The sequence below is a fragment of the Raphanus sativus genome, chromosome 4, assembly GCF_000801105.2.
Source record: "Raphanus sativus cultivar WK10039 chromosome 4, ASM80110v3, whole genome shotgun sequence".
Lineage (NCBI taxonomy): Eukaryota > Viridiplantae > Streptophyta > Magnoliopsida > Brassicales > Brassicaceae > Raphanus > Raphanus sativus.
In genome coordinates, this window is record NC_079514.1 from 6352889 (window position 1) to 6374446 (window position 21558).

A 21558-nucleotide genomic window follows, 5' to 3' on the forward strand; every position below is an offset into this window, starting at 1 on the left:
CTCAAAGAACTGTTTAAACTGTAGACATTTTAAATAATTAAGAAGCAGAAAAAGGCTTAATCGGTATTCCGGACTTAAGAGCATGGGCAACAATGATCTCTTGCTGCATTAATTCTCAACTAAAAATAATACTAAAAATTATAAAAGCAGGAGAGAGGAATAAAAATCATGAGATTCGTATGGTCTCCTAGAAACGTTTACAACATTTAGAGATTAAAGTTACATGTGTCATCTTGTCATTAATTTTTGTTTTTTATATTTAAATTTTAATTACATAATCAATTTATATTAATGTCAAATGATTGAGGTATTCTCTAGAGAAACTATACCACTATTAATGATGCTCTAAGAAATATATCAAAACACAGTAAAAAGATAGCCTTTAATTAGTTTGTTGGAATAACAAAGACCTGTGTTCAGTTCAAAAATAAAAATTAAAACAAAGACCTGTGTAGTTACGAAAAAAAGAACAAAAAAAACAAAGACCTGTGCCACATAAAAATGATTGCATATAACACAATTTGAATCAATACATTGATATTTTCACAAAATGTCTTGCAAGTTGCAACACAATGAGAAAATACCTGTACTCCGCTAAAACAACTTTAAGCTATTTTTGTTTTAACAAAGAATAACCTAAAACTTCCGTAGTGTCACCTACATAACGAAACCCAAGAGATGGACCAAGATCAACCTCTACTTCTGCTTCAAGACAGTGATTGACCCAAGTATACGACTCTTTCTTATGCTATCCAACCTTGACCTTGCCAAATGGGCGCAAATCGCTCATGTGTCTCGCTTTGAGGATTATATGGAGGTCGGTGAGGTCGAGATCACGATGTATGCGACTATGGCAGGCACTTTGATGGTTATGGGACATATTGCTACGAAGGAAACGTATGAGTGGCTCAAATCACGAAACTCATCCAATCATTATCTATAAATGGGCGTCTGATGAATGACATGGCCGGTTTCGAGGTAAGAAGAAATCTGTAAATGTAACTTTGAGGTTAAATGGGTAAATTCTATGAAGTTCGTGTATTGTAAAGGAAATAGAAAATGCTTGTGTTATTTTCATGCATTTTCTCTATCTTTGATAAAAATTTATGTGACTTGATTAGGATGACATGAGTAGAGGATACGTGACTACTGGTGTCAACTGTTATATGAAGCAATATGGAGTTACTAAAAGCGAAGCCTTTAAGAAGCTTTATCAAATGCGTCTAGACGGCGTAATACACACGCGCCCCCAAATTTTCTCCCAAACCTAACTCTTCGCGACTCCGCCGTTACGAACTCCGCTTGCCTCTCGGGCGCCAATCGGCATTGCGGGAGGGCCCCCACTGCTCCCACCTTGTCCATCTTCCTCTCCGGCGTGATTGATGTTGGTCAGTGACTCTGCACTTGGTCTTCTTCGGCGTCTCGTCGAAGGTTTGAGTTGTGCTTCGAGTTCTGGAGCCCTAGCGACTGCTCCATATCTCTGAACCTCTCTTAGCCGAGTTATGTGTCGCCTCTGCCAGCTTCTTTGTTATCCCGTCGGTGTGGTTCCATAACGTCGCTTTATGGCTGTCTCCGTCAAAGGCTATCTCGGGTGGCTCCGCTTGAGTTTTTGAGGTCTCGGGACTTCTAGCATCTGTGAGGAAACGACATGTTCGTATCTTTGAAGATTCAAGCTCAAGTGATTTTGCTAATGAGTGTAGCTTTAATTAGCTCCTCGTCCCTCTTTTGTTTCGGTTTTGGCGTTGCTTGTTGGTCTGAGTTTGATTTGCAGGTTGAACAGAATTGGGTAACGGAGTTTCTTTTGGATTCTTTGTGCTCTGGGTTCGCTTTGCTACTAGAGGAGATAGTAAGGCCCATGAGTGGTGATGCTGCCCCTTGTTTGTTACCGGCTTAGAGGACGAGTGCGGTCGTACGAGTTGAGCGCTATTAAACTTTTGCGGTTAGTGTTGTCCCCTCTTTTGCTAGAACTTGGACCAGTTCATTGTCCCTGCTCGGACCTAGAGGGCAGTCCTTGAGCGGGCGTGGTTCTGTTCTTCTGAGGAATAGCAAATTGCTTGGGCAGTCGGATGAAACAACTTCTTGTTAGTGTTGCGTGTCTCGTTTCACTTGTTTTCAAGCTTCTCTTCTCTTACCTAGCTTGGTTCAACTGCTCACTCAGAATTTTCAAGTTTGTATCATTATCTTTGGTCATGTTCGCTCTCAAGCAGAACAGCTAAGATATTGATTGATATTTGCTTCCATGTTTTTTTCTTTTTTTGCCGTGGAATCAAGACCAGAGGTCTTATATCTTGTCAATCACATTATGTAAACCTCAATTTTCATTTTGAAATGATATTTACCATTTAGCAAAAAAATGCGTCTAGACGACGACAAAATAGTGAACAAAGAGTTGTTGACGATAAAAGATGTGCCAAAGAGAGTTCTTAAGGAAGCCATCAATTGTGCACGCATGACCAACATTGCGTACGGCTACCGGCTACGGTGAAGGATTAACACATCCTGAAGGAAAAATTAAGGACTATATTATTTCTCTTTATATTGATCTGATTAGTCTGTAAATACTGGTTGGGCCATTGGTCTGGCAGCGCTGCGCGAGCTGTATACTATCTTAAATATTGTCGCATATCTATCTTATTAAAACAGAAACATTACAACTTCTTCTAGGTAGATTTTAAAGTTGGACCTTATGTAATTAATGTTATACTAATCTATTTATTATTAGACATGTCTTTTTATAAATAACTAATATCAACCATTACCATAGTTTTTCACTTCTTACCTTATTATTATATCCACTACGCATGTTTCCTTATATTTCATATATTTTATTATAAGCTAGATACATTCGCTAGCATATTATACTATAAGATAGATTATTAATAATACATCTACTAACATATAATACTATACGACAGATTACTAATAATACAATATATTATCTGTATTCATTAATTTGCATCTATCAATATTAGCAATACTATAAAGACGACTAACTCTATACTTTGAACCTATAAACCATGATATACTAATTTATAACAAAAATGATATTACTGTTACAAATTAGTTTTTATAAAAATTATTTATAGCAGCAATTTGTTATATAAGATAAATTTAATCAAAACCCAAATTTTTTTTTCCTGTTCAGAAAAAAAGAAACCTACGAATATATACCATTAAGTTAGCCAAAAATCTTCCGAATAAATAGTAAATCTCACCGATCCAAAAAAATGAATTAAAAATATAACAAAAGATATTATGTTTAAAATTTAGCTCACTGGGTCGGGTATAAATCTGTTCATTTCAGGTATGAGTTCTTCGAGTTCTCAACATTTGGATCTAAGTAGGTATTTGATTTTTTTTGTCCGGGTCGATTTTTTTTGATTCCGGATCATTCTAACTTTTTTTATATTATAAATCTTAAATAATATACAACATGTATATAAAGTATGTGAATCAAAAGATAAATCCGCGCAGGTGCGCGGGTCATGATCTAGTTTCATTTAAAAGTCTTTGAATCTTTAATATATTAAGTCGTTTTCATTAATTATATTTCTGTAGGACATTATTATATGCCAAGAAGCCTTTGTGAATCATGTGATCCCAATACATTATTACTACTATTAGAGTTTGGATTTTAGACTAAAATCTTCTTCAACTCAACTTTATCTTTTATTATTTTACAATTGAGTAAAACATAGGACTATCCCATAGATAGTATAATGAATTTAATTTTTAGTTTTATCTAATTCAAGATATAATGAGACTAGAGTAAAATTTAATTCCATTATAAAATTATAATATGTTTAATAAAAATAGAATATTACATTCAAAATGTTTTAAATATATAGTGCATAAGACCATTATCCCAAGCTATAAAATCTGTGAGAAGGCTAACCAAGATGGACAGAACTCTACAGGTTACTGTAAAAGGCTCTCAAGGACATGCTGGAACTGTTCCAATGTCACTACGTCAAGACCCTATGACTGGTGCTGCGGAACTCATTGTACTAATGGAGAGTGTTTGTAGAAACCCTAAAGAGTATTTAACTTGTGAAGGCCAATGCAACGAGGAGACGATAGAATCCCTTGCTAATTCACTTGTATGTACTGTTGGAGAAATCTCTACGTGGCCAAGTGCTAGCAATGTCATCCCTGGACAGGCAAGAGAAAGAGACTGACTCTCATTTTTTTTTTCGCTTTTATGAATGAACTCTAAATGGTTTCATGGAAGTGAGTTCAGGTAACTTTCACAGTGGATTTACGTACGATAGATGACGTAGGACGCGATGCTATCCTCCATGACTTATCGACTAGGATGTACCAAATATGTGACAAAAGATCGCTTTTGTGCTCCATTGAACGAAAGGTAAATAAAATGAGTTTTGTATTCAAAGTTGTTATACTCTCTGATGTTTTCTTCTTCTTAGCAACTGATTTGTTCCCGTGTTTATCATCGTTGCAGCACGATGCAGACGCAGTAATATCAGACCCTCATTTAAGTTTACAGCTGAAATCAGCAGCTCAGAGTGCGCTTAAGAAGATTACAGGAGAGATACAAGACGAGGTCCCTGTGTTAATGAGTGGAGCAGGACACGATGCTATGGCTATGTCTTACTTAACTAAGGTAATTGAGTTGAAACTTAAAAAACATCTTACTGTAGAGTTCAACATTTGTAATTGAGTTCAAGATGCTCGAGATCATTCCAATCACAGGTTTTAAAAGAGATCCAGTGTTTTAGGATGTATAACTTGTTTTAAGGGATTTGTTTTGGTTTTTTCCGTCAGGTTGGGATGTTATTTGTCCGGAATCGTGGAGGAATAAGTCATTCTCCGGCAGAACATGTCTTGGATGATGATGTTGGTGCAGCCGGTTTAGCCATCTTGGAGTTTTTAGAGTCTCAAATGTAGTTTGTTTTCATAAAAATGAAAAAAATATATATAAATGAGACACAAAGTGGAGTCTTGCGTCTTGAGACTCCTTGAATGTACAGTGTCATTTGTTGTGCTATTTGTCTTTGTTCGGGACTATGCATTTGTATAGAATTAAATCCGATTTACTTTCAATGTATGAACATTGTTAGCTATGGAGAAACTGAATAAATATCTCAAATCAAGTTAGCATACTGTAGAAATGATGATTCAACAGCAAAATGCTGTATTCTTTGCTGTTCCTTCCGTTTAAAAAAAAGATATACATTTTAGATTTTTCACATATATTAAGAAAATATATTAAAATTTGATTGTAAATATATTATATTTTTGTGAATAACAATTGTCCATAACTTTTAGCCAATATAAATCTATTAAACACTATTAATTTTTAAAAAATTTATAATTTTTCTTACACTAAAACATAAAAAATGTATCTTTTTGAAATAATTTTTTTTTCTAGAATATAAATATTTATGAAACAGAGAAAATATTTATTAGTATAACTAATATTTATTAACAACAACAAAATTCGGATTTTCACTGCAAAGATATATTAGTATGTTTTTTCACTAAGAGTGAGAAAGAGCCGCATAACATATGTGTCTTCAAGCAAATCAGTTGAGATACTATTAGAGAGCATTATTTGAACCAAACTGGTCTTCACAGTTTAATATTTTTTGAATGGGAAGCAATAACATGTTAATATTTGCAAATCAAAATTAAAAACAATAACACTTAAGAGTTTGATAAACTGTAGAGAAATATCATTGCGCAAGAAAATTTACCAATGTTTGTTTGTTTCTCTGAAAATCACGTTTATGTTGAAGAGCATTATTAACAAAACAAAAACACAAAAAATTAGATACTCAACTTATCACTGTGGCATTACAACAATTTAATAAAAGAATTAGAGTCTCAAAAAGTTGTTAAGAACATCACTGTTGGATGTTTTCGGCACCAAAAAGTTCTTTTGTTTTCCTTATCAACTTCTAGCTTAATCGGGAGAAAAAACTGTACAGTTGTTGCATCATCATCGATTGCTATTAACAAATAGTTTGGTAATTGTGTGATTTTTTAGCATGAGCAATATATACATTGTGTAACTAGTATCAAATGTATTTGAATGTGTCTTTTAGTCTTTTTCGTTGATTTGTAATTATATCGTTAATCTATCATTCAACTATTTCTCATTATATGATGAAGATATGCTAGATTTTACTATTTTGACACAAATTTTAAGTGATTGGAGACACATTTGAACAAAATAAACTGAGAAATCAAATCTACATGACCCAAAACTCTAGATTATTGATCAAATGAGTTTCCTATCATTTAACACTTGCAAACGTATAATATAGGAATTATAATGTATGTGAATGGTAGAAAATATTAAAACATACAAAATTTCACTTCAAGCAAAGAACTTGCATTTACATATGCACTTATTCTAAATTTTATATTCAATTTTTTTATTTTAAAGAAATTTGCTGAAAGTATTTTTTAAAATCATCTAGTAAATTGTTTCACGAAGATATACTAGATTGAGTTAGGACTTGACGAGTAGTTGTACAGTCTAATGTAATATTATAAATAAAATAAAAAGAATCAGTCTTGACATTTGAGGGATATACTTTCCAAACGAGGAAAAAAGAGTGAAAAACTGCTTTCATTGAGAGTTGAACTCAAGACCTCCCGCTTACTAAACGGGTGCTCTAACCAACTGAGCTATGAAAGCTCATTTGCTGAAATTTGTATCAAATTTAGAGAATAATCAAAACTTGAAAGAAAAGATAACTTCTGTTATCTATAGGATTTGATGGTAACTTGAGAGCTCCTCAATGTACTTAACCTCGATAAGAACCAGTTTTCAGGTTTGGTTCCTCAAGATATGGGGATCGTTAATAAAACTGGAAGCCCTTGATCTGCAATAGGGGATATGAAGAGTTTGTGCTTATCTCGACCTATCTTTTCTCAAGATAGCCAGCTGATTCCTTTATAGGAAACACAAACAGGCCTCTGCGGAAGATCTCTTGGTCACTTCAACAGAGCTGGAGGAAACATCAAGCAACAAGGTCTTATTAGTGCCTTGGCAGCAATTGCTTTGACGTACTTTTAATTGCTCTCTTCTTCAAACAAAGGCATGACTTCTTCAAGAAAGTGAAGGATGGAAAGCACTGCTTACTCTCGTCTACAAGCTCTTCTACACAAGGCTGAGCTTTAGAATGGTGAGACCGTTGCTGTGAAGAAGATTCTCTGGATAGATGATCTCATTTTCAACAAGAGCTTCAGCAGAGAAGTTGATATATGAGTAGTATATGGAGAACGGAAGCTGTAAAAACTGATGCGTGCAAACTTGAATTTTCTTTTCTGATGTTCTGTTTTTTTTTTAATGTTTTTTGTTTGTTGCATATATATAGAGCCCTAGTGGCCGTTCCACAAATGATTATCGCTTCGCCTGCACATTTGCACATATCTAAGGGCTACTAGCAAGTATGTTGCTTTCCCCTGCAACTTGAGCCAAGTTATATTAACCTGAGATTTTCAGATTTTCCAATTGAGTAAAAGAAGATGAAGTCTTGAACAGTATTAAGCATTGAAAGGTTTGTCATTCGAAATTATTAGAGCCAGGTACAAACAGATTCAGACTGTGAGATGAAAACACAAATCATCTTTAGGTTCATTAACCAAAAACGAACGGAAAGAGCTCCAATACCGAAGCAAAAGGAGATCCAGCTCTAAGAAAAAATAGAAAAGCTTTTACATGGAAGATCAAAGAAATCAAGCACTTGAGATGACTTCAGAGAAAATATTTTTCTTTTCTGAAGACGTCAAACTAATCCCGATCTTCATCTGCATTATAACAAAAAAAAAACAAGTAAAAGGTCAATATCTAAGTGTGCAAACACATTCAATCCAACAAAACAAACACACCAAATTCAGCAACACCCTCACAATAAGCATATATTTTTAACATGAAACCAAAACAAGAAAGTCCTTGAACTTAAAGATGAACATAAAGTTCCACAAAGTTGGACCTTATGTAATTAATGTTATACTAATCTATTTATTATTAGACATGTCTTTTTATAAATAACTAATATCAACCATTACCATAGTTTTTCACTTCTTACCTTATTATTATATCCACTACGCATGTTTCCTTATATTTCATATATTTTATTATAAGCTAGATACATTCGCTAGCATATTATACTATAAGATAGATTATTAATAATACATCTACTAACATATAATACTATACGACAGATTACTAATAATACAATATATTATCTGTATTCATTAATTTGCATCTATCAATATTAGCAATACTATAAAGACGACTAACTCTATACTTTGAACCTATAAACCATGATATACTAATTTATAACAAAAATGATATTACTGTTACAAATTAGTTTTTATAAAAATTATTTATAGCAGCAATTTGTTATATAAGATAAATTTAATCAAAACCCAAATTTTTTTTTCCTGTTCAGAAAAAAAGAAACCTACGAATATATACCATTAAGTTAGCCAAAAATCTTCCGAATAAATAGTAAATCTCACCGATCCAAAAAAATGAATTAAAAATATAACAAAAGATATTATGTTTAAAATTTAGCTCACTGGGTCGGGTATAAATCTGTTCATTTCAGGTATGAGTTCTTCGAGTTCTCAACATTTGGATCTAAGTAGGTATTTGATTTTTTTTGTCCGGGTCGATTTTTTTTGATTCCGGATCATTCTAACTTTTTTTATATTATAAATCTTAAATAATATACAACATGTATATAAAGTATGTGAATCAAAAGATAAATCCGCGCAGGTGCGCGGGTCATGATCTAGTTTCATTTAAAAGTCTTTGAATCTTTAATATATTAAGTCGTTTTCATTAATTATATTTCTGTAGGACATTATTATATGCCAAGAAGCCTTTGTGAATCATGTGATCCCAATACATTATTACTACTATTAGAGTTTGGATTTTAGACTAAAATCTTCTTCAACTCAACTTTATCTTTTATTATTTTACAATTGAGTAAAACATAGGACTATCCCATAGATAGTATAATGAATTTAATTTTTAGTTTTATCTAATTCAAGATATAATGAGACTAGAGTAAAATTTAATTCCATTATAAAATTATAATATGTTTAATAAAAATAGAATATTACATTCAAAATGTTTTAAATATATAGTGCATAAGACCATTATCCCAAGCTATAAAAGCATGTGCTTCCATCCATTTCAAAATATGTAAATTTACAGCCACTTTTTTACACAAATATATAAAGGTTTTTTGCTTCTAGCAAAAAATATTTTCAAGCATGTTAGGCTAGCCTGGGCTTGACCGTTTGTCTCTTTCTCTCCATCGATGACAGAGAAATCAGATTTACTTTGACTCGAGTTTGGGTACTTCAGTCTCAGTTCTCTATCTCTAATCCGATTGTTCCCCGTCATCATAGAAACTCGTGTCTCGCATCAGAATGTCTGTCAACGCCCTCCTCCAACTATTTCGTCCTCTCAATGTATAGCGTATTCGAACACTAATGGTGAAAATGCAAAACATAGGTGATTCCACATCCACAACACCAGTGACTCATCTAGTCACCTGATGACATGTATATGACCGTTATAATCGTTAGGACTTTAGGCTTTAGAGAAATTAGATTTATTTTGACTCGATTTTGGATACACTTTGGTCCCAGTGGCTGTATCTCTAATCTAATTCTTCTCCGTCATCGTAGAAACTCGTGTCTCATCTTACAATGTCTGTCAACGCGCTCCTCCAACTGTTTTGGTCCTCTCATGTAAGCGTATTCAAACACTAATAGTGAAAATGCATTAACATAGGTGATTTCACATCGACGAAAGATCGTCAATTACACTTTGATAATTTTATAATAGCCAATTTTAGAAAAAGAAAAATTGTTTTGTTGTTGCTTTCATCAATTTTCATTTATTTGTTGTTTTTACCTATTGAGTATCCATCAAATCCCCCTTACTTTTCTATATTATCTTGTGTGGGAATGGACCAATGACTACGATACTCATGTATTTAAACTGATCTGGTTTCCTCTTATGTGAGATGAATGATAACAATAACATTTTGATAATGCTAAAAGGCAATTCCCGGGGGGGGGGGATTCATTGTGTAGTTCCAATCATCAACATTTTTTATTTATTTCGATTGCTTTTCCCTTTCTGGTCATCCAACAAATTCCCCATCATTTTCTATATTATCTTATTTTCATTGGGGATAGTCCAGTGTCAACGCTATTAGGATATTTGACCTGGCATGTTTTCCTTTTATGGGAGATGAAGTCAACAATAGGTTTTATACTATAAATAATTAAGTCAATTACACTATGATATTGTTATAAAATGCAATTTTGTGAAAATTCCATTTCCCCCAAAAAACCAAAAATAAAATCATTTTTTTCTTGTAGCTGCTGTCATTGGAAATGCTCCATTCATGATTTAATTTTACACATTCGCAGAGGCATATAACAGCACGTGCAATTAGAGAAGTCGAACATGACACGAGTTGAAAATTTAAAAAAACATTAAGAATTTTTAAGATAAAATATATATGTTATGATATAAAATTTTAAATTTTTAGACATAGTACTAAATTTAGAGCTGAAAATTTCGAAAAAGATGTCAAATATATATAAATAAAACTATAAAATTTTAAAATTATTCTATTACATAGTTAAATATACCATTAATATTTTTTTAATAGTGTGCCTAAATAATTCGAGACGCCCTGCATATTTGTGTATATCGCAGTACATACCCTCGTTGCAAAATAATGTGATGATTATTAAAAATATCGCTTTATATGTTTCGAGGACCTGTATCACTTTTAAATCAGTATTTTTGTTGATGATCCGAAAAGATAGCAAAAGGTTTAATAAATTTTGGCATACATTTCTCTGTATTAGGGAAAATTTTGAAAAATACCTTCATATAAGATTATATTTTGAGATGACAAAAAAATATATATTTTGAAAACTGCACTATTTTAAATTCTTTTGGATACTACACTTATTTTAATGATATGACATATTTATCCAATTAAATATTTTAATGATTTAGTGAATTGAGTATATTCTTGTTCTTAAGATCTTTAAAAAAGCAAAAAATCAATCATACAATAATACAAGCGTTTTAGCAGATAACTAAATGACCACTTGTTCAAATTAAAAAACAATTTTTGTCTTGATGTACGATCAGGCATGCATGAAAACTCAAACGGAAATATGAGAAGCAAATGTGCATTAATGTATTCTTTTCTTTTTTCTTACTGTTTATTACTGTAATTTTCTGCTTTGCTTAGCACACAATGATTCTAGAGAGCAATGATATTTTGTGAATTCGGGAATTTGAAGTGATTCAATGCATACGTTCTTCTATGCTGTGAAAATACCAATCATCATCAACATTAGCATATTTTATTTTAAAACATTATTTATTTGATAATAATACTTTCAAATGTAAATTTTAGCTATTATAATTTATTATTACTAGTGAAAATCGGAGTAAAAGAGTCTTACGACATGTAAAAAGTGTGAGTTTTCAAAAGAAAAAAAGGTATTGTAGTTTTCAAAATTTAAATTATAAATATAATATTTTCAAACTATCCCATACTATTAATCATTTATTTTTTATCTCAAAAACTAAAATATAAAATCATTAGTCCTAGATGCTAAACATTTTCCTACGTATGAAAAGAACGCTGAGAAAATATATGAAAACCTTTTTTAAGAACTTATAAGATTCTTTGAAATTGATTTTATTCCACTCCTTTAACTTTTCTAAATGTTACAAATGCATAGCTGGGAAATCTTTATAGCCTCCCAATATATGAAAATCTTTTAGGATATCTGAAATTTTCTACTTCAGTATCAAGATTTCAGTTAATAATTTATATACTAATATCTTGAAGACTTGAACACTAAAAAGATAAATTTTCGAGAGTGTTTTCTAGAACCTATCAATAATAAAAAAGAAGAGAATTAGAATAAATCAACAACTATGTTATGAATATTATGTTTATGGATGTTCAGCCCATTAGATATTTACTTGTAATCTTGTTCCGTTTATGGCCCATTGTATTTAGGTCCATGTCGCCATGTATTTCCTATATAAGGAACACTTTGATTCAATAATAAAACACAGTTTCACAACACGTTATCAGCACGAAACTCTGAAATCCCGAGCTACCTCAAAAACTCTAATTAACGGTGCACTTCAAACAGCTCGTTCTCTTCAACCGTAAGGATCCAGACGACGAGCCACATATCAAATTGAAGCTCTTGACGAGACGAATCTAAAGCCGTCGGCCTTGACTCTATCTGACGTCGGACGCGCTCTCAATCGCTATTCTAAGACGCGCCGTCAAGTGACCTAAAACCTTAATTTCGGCTGCAACTTCAAACTGTCATATCTCTCTAACCGTAAGGACTCAGATGACGATCAACCTATCAATTTGAATCTCTCGACGAGAAGAATCCAGTGCCGCAAACGTCACATCAATCCGATTTCAGACGCGCGCTCACCTCCCGTTTTAAGCTGCGCTGTCAAAACCCTAATCCATCTACGATCTCTCTTTCTTTTGGTGGTCCGGTTTCAGATCTTCTCTAAACAAAGGTAAACTGTCTGAAACTCTAAAAGAGAACACAAACAATCGAATTTGGTTTGATGTTAAAGGTTATGACAATTAAAATTTTGCAAAATCCCTAACAACCTAGATTAATAAGTCCAAACCCATCCATGAGTAAATCGGAGCTCTTAAACCTAAAGTTCGATATGAGATTGTTAATCAATTAAAATCACAGCCTCAATGGCTTGCTGAATCTCGAAAACATCATTGATCTGAATGATCAAATCGATTTTAAACTTTGAAGTTGATCATCTCCTAAAACATAATTATGATCGATTTCTTATAAACCCTAGAAACTTACTATAAAAAGAAACTTTATATTTTCAGAATATTTCTAGAAAATGAAATTTTTTATTTTTAGAAAATTACTATAAAAAGAAACTTTCTATTTTCTGAAACTTACTGTAAAAAGAAACTTTCTATTTTTAGAAACTTACTATAAAAGGAAACTTTCTATTTTCTGAAACTTACTGTAAAAAGAATCTTTCTATTTTTAGAAACTTACTATAAAAGGAAACTTTCTATTTTCAGAAAATTTATATTTTCAGAAACGTTCTATAAAAGGAAAAACTTTATATTTTAGACATATATCTAAGCCGTGTGACTTGTTTATTAGGAAATCATTAACTCGATTGTTTGCTTGATCACACGATTTATATGATTGATTTTTTCTTATAAAGATTAAGTGATATATAATATGAGATGTCGAAAATCAACTTGGATTATGCTGTCCTAAATCTCTAAAGAGATAATCATTTAAAATGGGCACTGGATACCGATGTTATCCTAAAGTCAAAAGAACTTGGTGAATGAATCACAGAAGACGATATTGCCAAACGAGAAAGATTGATACATGGCAATATTAGTTATTAGCCACCATCTAAATGAGAGTTTAAAGAAATCAGTACCCCAGTAAAGAAAATCCACTAGAACTTTGGACCGCCTTACAGCGGAGATATGATCACCATAAAACGGTGCTATTACCAAAGGATAAAATTTGAGTGGAAGAACCTGAGATTTCAATACTATAAGTCTGTGGATGAATACAACTCGGTTCTGTTTAAGATAGTTTCAATGTTGAAACAATGTGGTGAAGAAGTAACTGAACAAGATTTTCTCTAATGTGTTACTGCAACAGCAGTATTGAGAAAGAGGTTTCACCACCTATACTGATTTTATCTCCTGTTTACTATTGGCTGAGACCAATAATGAGTTATTAATGAGAAACAGTGAGATATGAGACCTCCTGGTACAAAATCATTACCCGACATTTCTAGGCTGACTTTGGAGCCTAAGAAAGAAAGTAATCTCGTCCAGCACAACAACCATTCCGGCCCTAGCCGTGGGAAAGGTTATGGACGAGGTCGTGACACATTTAAGACACATGGGCGAGGACGAGGCCGCAGTACCACACCCGGCTTTAGCCGTGGTCGAGGTCGAGATCGAAGTGTGTCTTTTAAACCTTAAATAAAATCTTATTTGTGTCACAAATGTGGTATGGGTAATCACTGGGCAAATAATTGCCAAACTCCAAAGCACTTGTATGAGCTTTACATAGAGAGTTTGAAGAAAAATCCGGAAGCCAACATGGCTTACCGAGATGGTGAAGATGACATGGATCATGACCATACTGATCAAATAGAGTATGAAACTCATGAAAAAGAAAATGATCAGATGGATTATGAGACTTCAGATGCCTTGAAAAAAATCTCGACATCAAAACTCTATGATATGGATAAGAGTATATATGAGTTTATAAATAAGAGTATAGTCACTCGGCCAAGGCATTATATACACCTAATAAAAGATCCATTGAGTTATAAAGATTTAAAAATGAATGGTTTCCGCATTGAACCAATGGGCAAAAAAAAAAAAAATTCCTTAAGATTATAAAGAAAGTAAAAATCGCCCAAGGCATAAAAATGGTCGAGACTGTACTCCCAACTGATCTAAACTATGCTAAAAGATCAGTATGATAAAGGTAAAAGGTCTAGGTAACCAGATAGGTTGACCACAAAATTTTATACACTTTATGGCATGACTGGACTAGCCATCCAGGTCTTTAAAATTGATGCAAAGATTGATATCGAAAAAGGCACAAAAGAGTTATCCCATAGAATCTCACGTTGTGTAACATGTACACAAGGGAAACTCAATAGGCTATAATGTTCCAAGCATCTAAAATATTTATAGCATGTTCATGAGGGGGAGAAATGACACTCCCGTGGTCCATGAACAACACTAAAAATCCGAGTGACATGGTCTATGACCATGATAGAACTTGGCTGAATTCTTTGTGATACAAAGATCACTAGCTAATGCTTGGGAACACATGGATTTACATGTGATAAACATATGCATCAGGCCATATAAAGTGAGCATAGATATTCCCATCTAAGAATGATAAAGGGTCATGATCCAGACATAGACCATCCTAAGAGATTATGTATAGACCACCACAATAATATGTGCCGTCTAGGATGGAACCTCATAAAAAGATGAGATAAGATTGGGAATATATGTTGGATATGAGAATGTTTTCTCCCACGATTTTATAAGAAACCTTGAGCCAAATATGGGTGATCAGATTAAGGCCAGGTTTATAGATTGCATGATTAAATCCGACTATCCAACATCAGGGGGAGAAAGAAATAAGCTGGTACAAGTATAAAGAAATGGAATGATATTAACCATCCTTGTCTTGGCAAGATCCTCGGACCAGAGAATATGATTTAAGACGTCCAAAGAAAGATCATACAAAGCTAGCTAAAAGAATGCCAGACAAATTAGACCCGAAAAGAAAAGAAAAAGAATGACTAAGTCATACCAGCTTAAGCACCACGAAATTAATGTCCTAGAAGAGACATAATCAAGTTGCTATAGAGTCTAAAGATAGACCAATATGTTCCATAAGATAAGGAACCTCGGAAATAAAAAGAAAGGTGCAAATAAAAGACATATCTGAGGTCATAAGGGAAACCAGACCATACATTTAGATAAGGCTGCGCAGCTGAACATCTAAGATACCAGACCATGTAGTTTGGGACGCCAAACTGCAAGGTAATAAAGGTTCTTAGTAAGAATGAAATCTCTAATCGATTAGTTCATGTCTGGAACACAATGGAACACTATAAAAGAAGTGTCGACACATACATACACAAAAGATAAATATGCATAAGAAAATAGCACTTGAGTTTAAAAGATATAAGCGAGGATCAGAACCCACGAGAATACAAGAATGCATTCATAGACTAAAAGAAACTGTGGGGGTTTAAGAAAGATTCAAAGAATCTATAAAAGAGATGGGTGTATTGGCCATATATAGAAACACCATCTGATAAGATAAAACCAGTGAAAAATGGGTCATGTGTGGGAAAGGAAAAGAAATCGTGAGACATGGACTAAGGTGTTCATATTCCTATTTAAAGCATTCAAGGAATGGCTTGATTACACAAGGATACTCACAAAAACCAAGGAACAGATTATAAAGAGATATACTCCTATGTGGTGGATGCTACTACAAATCCGAAAGTGATAAAGGTCTGGATATAAGAAAAGAGAAATGTAGTAAGCAGCATGATTGATCACTGGATAAAGAAATGATAAGAGTATCAGAAAGATGAGAAAATAAATTCTCATAGAATAGTTTTGTTCCTAAGCTATTCATGGACTGAAACGAAAGGCAGCTGCATATAAAGCATATAATGCATGTAAAGGATAAGACTAAGTAATACTTAGTGAAAGGAGTTCTATAAGAACGTCCCTGAACACTCCATGAATATATTATGAAGGAAATTCCTTGTGTTCATACTTAAAGAAAGGATGATTAGATCGATTGATTCTTGGACAGGCTATGATAAGAATACAATGATCTATAGTGGAGATGATAGCCATGAATATGTATTGAGATCTATGATCCAAAGTACCAAGAATAGAATGTGATATGGTCAAAAGAGAATAAGAGGATGAATCCATCAGATTCACGACCAAAGACCCATATCAACTAGGATCACGTCCAACCTAGTTCGACCTTAATCATCTTGGTTCTAGTCCAGCCCGTTCCGATCCGTTCCCTTCGGTCTTGTCCGACCTGAAACGTCCATAGCAAGGGGAACGGCATATTGATCCAAAAGTGGCTTAGTTTTGATGAACATCAAATTATAGCATGATAGCCATTCATGAACAAGTTATGGACATATAATAAAGAAGGTTCATGAAGAGTTTGGTCAAAAGCTATGAACGGGACACACACAATGGACATAGCATGATCCGAGTAGATCATGGATATACTAAGGCATTCATGGTCGAAATTTATCTAAGAAAGATTGACCATGTAATCATCTCGGTCTTGTTCCGGCCCCGTTCCGGCTCGGTCTCCTCGATCCTGTTCCGACTAAACCGGTTCCAGTGACCACTATATTCAAATCGTGGTATGGCTATGGACAAGGCATGTGTCCTTGGTCCAGGAAAGACTTTACATAAGTACTTTTAAGACTTATGCACATCCGACCAAAAGAAATGTATTGATATGATTGGCGCCTTGATATGGCAAGCCATACTAGGTCGGATAAGTTTTTATGGATATGTTCAGACCATAAGACATTGATACTAAAGCCATACACGTCCCCTGCCATAAGTGTTATTGGCACTTTACTTAGATAAATTTGGCATGTCCGAACATGAGACAATGGGACATGATCAATATATCCTAAGTTGCCTTCTAAGGAACTAAAAGTTTGAGATTGATTTATACTAACAAAACCCAAAAGAAAAGGGATTGTTTGGTTTTAATAAATGTTACAGGTTTATACAAGGTCTCAAACAGGTTATACACATTTGGAGAATGATGAAGAAGCACAAAGTACTACAAGTTCAGTCATGAGAAATGTTAGCCGATTTCTTCACCATGTCTACACCAACTACACATCTATGAAGTCTACCTATCCGTTTGGGACGTGGCAACAGAAGGACCAGTTCAAGATTTGGCGCCCATGAAGCTAAACCATCAAAGTGTCCATGCGCCAGACTTGAAGAACGGAGGTCCAGAACAGGGGGAGTAGTGTGTGTTGTACTATTTTTCCTTCACTTCGGTTTTGTCCCACTGGGTTTTCCGAGTAAGGTTTTAATGAGGCAACATTAAGCACACTACAAGCTCTATATGGTTCTGGCATCCAAGGGGGAGTGTTATGAATATTATGTTTATGGATGTCCAGCCCATTAGATATTTACTTGTAATCTTGACCCGTTTATGGCTCATTGTATTTAGGTCCATGTCGCCATGTATTTCCTATATAAGAAACACTTTGATTCAATAATAAAACACAGTTTCACAACAAACTATTAGTTTTCTGTGTGTGTGTATGGAAGATTTCGTGTTAATGTTCTTATTTTTTTGGTATATGATCTAGTTTTATTTTTCACCTTTACAGTTTAAATTTTATACGAATTTTAAAATATTAAATATTAAATTATAAATTAATATATTATCTATTTATCTATAACCAAGCATATAGTAATAGATATATATTATAGAATAATTAAATCAGATTTTATTATTTTGCATACTATCACGCAATAAATCTTAGGTCATACCAAACCTAATTCTCTGTTTCTGTATAGAAACGAAAGAAATATATTGATGTCCTGCTTTGTTTTGTTTAGGTACAAAAAAGAAATATCCAAAAATTATGTCAACACAACGATACTATATATATACACGCAAGGTCCTCCCTATAAAATAGAGTCGTGAGCACGATTAGATACACAAATCACTAATAACATTCATTGAACACTTACACAAACACGATTTCTGATTGAAATCAACTGTCAAAATAAGAATGGAGATGATCTTAGTTTATCTATGTTTAACCACCTTATTAGCCCTTCTCTTCCTAAAACAACTCTTTAAACGAACAACCACCACCAAACTTAACCTACCCCCGTCTCCATGGCGGCTTCCCATCGTTGGTAACTTTCACCAGCTCAGTCTCAACCCTCAACGCTCCTTTCGTTCTCTTAGCCTCCGTTATGGACCACTCATGCTCCTTCACTTTGGCCGTGTTCCGGTCCTTGTAGTCTCCTCTGCTGAAGTAGCTCATGACGTTATGAAAACACACGATCGTTTATTCGCCAACCGCCCAATAACCAAAACTGTTGATAAAGTTACGAATGGTGGGCGAGATCTCGTGTTTGCCCCCTATGGCGAATACTGGAGGAATATTAAGGTTTTCACCTTTCTTATTATTTTGTGATAACCGTAAAAGTTAATATCTAAACTCAATTATGTCTGGAAACTAAATTTATAACCTAAAATAATAGAAACTAAAAAGGTCAAATTATCTTATTCCTTGAAAGCATTTAGTAGGCTGAGCGTTAAAATATCCCTTCAGATTCAGTTACGGTATTTTGGATTTTCGGATAATCATGTTTAAGGGTATTGCATCTGTTCAGGTTTTATGATCTGCAACGTCTCAACGGTGTTGTAGATAGTATATACATATATAAATGGCCTATTAGCCTATTAGCCTATTAGTGATATATCCTAATTTTTCTTTGATCTGATTTGGATGCAGACTTTATGCATAGTGCATCTTCTGACCAACAAAATGGTTCGGTCCTTCCACAAAGACAGAGAAGAAGAGATTAATATTCTTATGGAAAAGTTGGGGAAAGCGAGTTCATCTTCTTCAACAATAAACCTTAGCCAACTTTTTATTACCCTAACAAGCGATGTAATGAGTAAAGTTGCCTTGGGACGAAAATATAGCAGTGACCAAGACACAATCGATATCAAGACATTAGTAAGGACATTCGCACGGATCTTAGGCACATTCCCTGTAGCGAATTACATTCCTAGTTTGGCATGGATAGATTGGATCCGCAGATTGGACGGTAAAGTAGAAGATGTGAGTAAAACGTTCGATGATTTTTTGGAAAAGGTCGTGCAAGAACATGATGTAGATGCAGAAAAAAAAAGATCAGGTTTTGTTGATACGTTGTTATCGATCCAAAGAGAAAAGATGACACCATTCGTTTTTGATAAAAGCGACATAAAACTCATCATCTTGGTAAGACACATTTAAATATTTTATGATGTAATATTATGAATGAATCATTTAAAACTACTGTGTAAAATAATCTTTTTGTTCCTTTTTAAGGACATGTTCTTAGGGGGATCGGCAACAACTTCGTCACTGCTAGAATGGACGATGACAGAACTTATGAGACATCCAGAGTGTATGAGGAAACTTCGAGACGAGATTTGTTCCGTTTCAATGCATAATTTATATGTAAACGAGGAAGATATAGAGAAGATGAACTACTTAAATGCTGTAATCAAGGAGACACTTCGTTTACACCCGCCACTCTCCGTACTAATCCCCCGACAACTAAGCGAAGATATCAAATTAAAAGGATATGACATTGCTGCAGGCACACAGGTAGCATTATTTTATGAACATTAATTAGTAACAACTTTATATGTTACGTGTTTCGTTCTTTGTAAAATCTGCATATACATTACATGCCAAATTATTATGTTTACTTTCAAATAAAAATAACATATGAATAGTTTTATCAAATGTTTTAAGAATGATGTTAAAGCAATTACATTTTAATTCCAATACAGGTGATAATTAATGCGTGGGCAATCCAACGAGATAATGCGACATGGGGACCAGATGCAGAAGAATTTAAACCAGAGAGACATTTAAATTCATCTTGGGATTTTCAGGGACAAGATTATAAATTCATTCCATTTGGATCAGGGAGAAGACTATGTCCTGGAATTAGATTGGCATTGGTATTGGTTGAAGTAACGGTGGCAAACCTTGTGAAACGGTTTGACTGGAGAGTCCCGGTCGGACCACATGGAATGGATAAGCCTGATCTAGCAGAGGCAGCTGGTATAGAGGCTTGTCGCAAATTCCCTCTTATTGTCTTTCCAACTTCTGTTATGTTCCCCATTTAAACTTTTCTGCACCATTATCGCCATTGAAACCCGTCTGTGATGATTCTGCTCCTCGCTTTTCGTTATTGTTAGCCGACTCTTGAGTCTATGGTAAAATTGAAGTGCATGTGCACTGAAGATTTCGGTTTCTTTTTTTTCTTTCTGTTTTATATGCTGTATTTCTTGTTCAGAAAATCGCGACATGCAATCGGTGTGATGATGACCTAAACTTAACGATTTGCCGAAAAATCGGAAAAAAGAAATCATGGAATTTGAGTAATTTTATATTTCCTCGGTTCCAAAATACACGCAAGAAATCATGGAATTTGAGTAATTTTAATATTCCTTCGGTTCCAAAGTACACCAAATTTTAGGATCGTACACCATTATTAAAAACTTGTTTTTATCTTTAAAATAGCAGTTAAAATTAAAATTATTTAACCAATCACAAAAAATACTACAAAATATCATTGGTTTCACAGCTTTTGATAAAGTTAAAATGTACATTAATATATGAAAAAATCATCTATTTTCAAATATCAAATTTTTTTTAAAAACATCATCTATTTAGAAACAGAGAAAGTTTTAACTATATTTACTATTAAATTTTAATTTTAATAAAGCTATATATATATATAATTTTATTTTGTGCATATAGATTGAAATTAAAAATATTATGCATAGTAATTACATAATTATACAATTATTTAATTGTTTAGATACTAATAAAATTTAAAACATTAGTAGAACTGCTGCGTACTAAACGAATCTGTTTTATGTGCTGATATACAGGTAAACAAATAAATGAAGTCCCATTTGCCAAAGTTTTTCAGCCTCGTTATATAAGTGCGGTACAAATATATATTAAGTAATAATCTCTCTGGTTTATAATAAATATCGTTTTAATATTTTTTCTTTTTAATATGAAAATTATCACTTTATAATTTCAATGCAAATTATATTTATTTTTAAAATTAATTGTAAATTGGATTGATTTTATAAATATTT

At 33.4% G+C, this 21558-nt stretch overlaps 2 protein-coding genes and 1 non-coding gene across 3 annotated transcripts; 2 read left to right on the top strand and 1 right to left on the bottom strand.

Annotated features, from left to right (window-relative positions):
- The first annotated feature begins 3885 nt into the window (after window positions 1-3885).
- On the top strand, window positions 3886-5084 carry LOC130511849 (allantoate deiminase-like). The gene is made up of 4 exons (XM_057009588.1): window positions 3886-4160; window positions 4241-4366; window positions 4463-4624; window positions 4786-5084. Exons 1-4 carry the CDS (start codon window positions 3900-3902, stop codon window positions 4906-4908), a joined length of 672 nt encoding a protein of 223 aa, XP_056865568.1. The 5' UTR covers window positions 3886-3899; the 3' UTR covers window positions 4909-5084.
- Window positions 5085-6593: 1509 nt separating this feature from the next.
- TRNAT-AGU (transfer RNA threonine (anticodon AGU)) lies at window positions 6594-6667 on the bottom strand. The gene has a single exon. It is a non-coding gene; the product is annotated as a tRNA-Thr (tRNA).
- An 11655-nt stretch (window positions 6668-18322) lies between these two features.
- LOC108852812 (cytochrome P450 71A16-like) lies at window positions 18323-20699 on the top strand. Its single transcript, XM_018626296.2, has 4 exons — window positions 18323-18826; window positions 19175-19669; window positions 19760-20041; window positions 20230-20699. The coding sequence occupies exons 1-4, from the start codon at window positions 18440-18442 to the stop codon at window positions 20569-20571; spliced, it is 1506 nt and encodes a 501-aa protein (XP_018481798.1). The 5' UTR covers window positions 18323-18439; the 3' UTR covers window positions 20572-20699.
- Window positions 20700-21558: the final 859 nt, after the last annotated feature.

Excerpts from the sequence above, each read along its gene's own strand:
- LOC108852812 (XM_018626296.2), top strand. The coding sequence starts at position 18,440 with ATGGAGATGATCTTAGTTTATCTATGTTTAACCACCTTATTAGCCCTT. Across the intron at positions 18,827-19,174 it reads AATACTGGAGGAATATTAAG|ACTTTATGCATAGTGCATCT; the intron begins GTTTTCACCTTT and ends ATTTGGATGCAG. Across the intron at positions 19,670-19,759 it reads ACATAAAACTCATCATCTTG|GACATGTTCTTAGGGGGATC; the intron begins GTAAGACACATT and ends TTCCTTTTTAAG.
- LOC130511849 (XM_057009588.1), top strand. The coding sequence starts at position 3,900 with ATGGACAGAACTCTACAGGTTACTGTAAAAGGCTCTCAAGGACATGCT. Across the intron at positions 4,161-4,240 it reads GCAATGTCATCCCTGGACAG|GTAACTTTCACAGTGGATTT; the intron begins GCAAGAGAAAGA and ends AAGTGAGTTCAG. Across the intron at positions 4,367-4,462 it reads TGTGCTCCATTGAACGAAAG|CACGATGCAGACGCAGTAAT; the intron begins GTAAATAAAATG and ends TCATCGTTGCAG.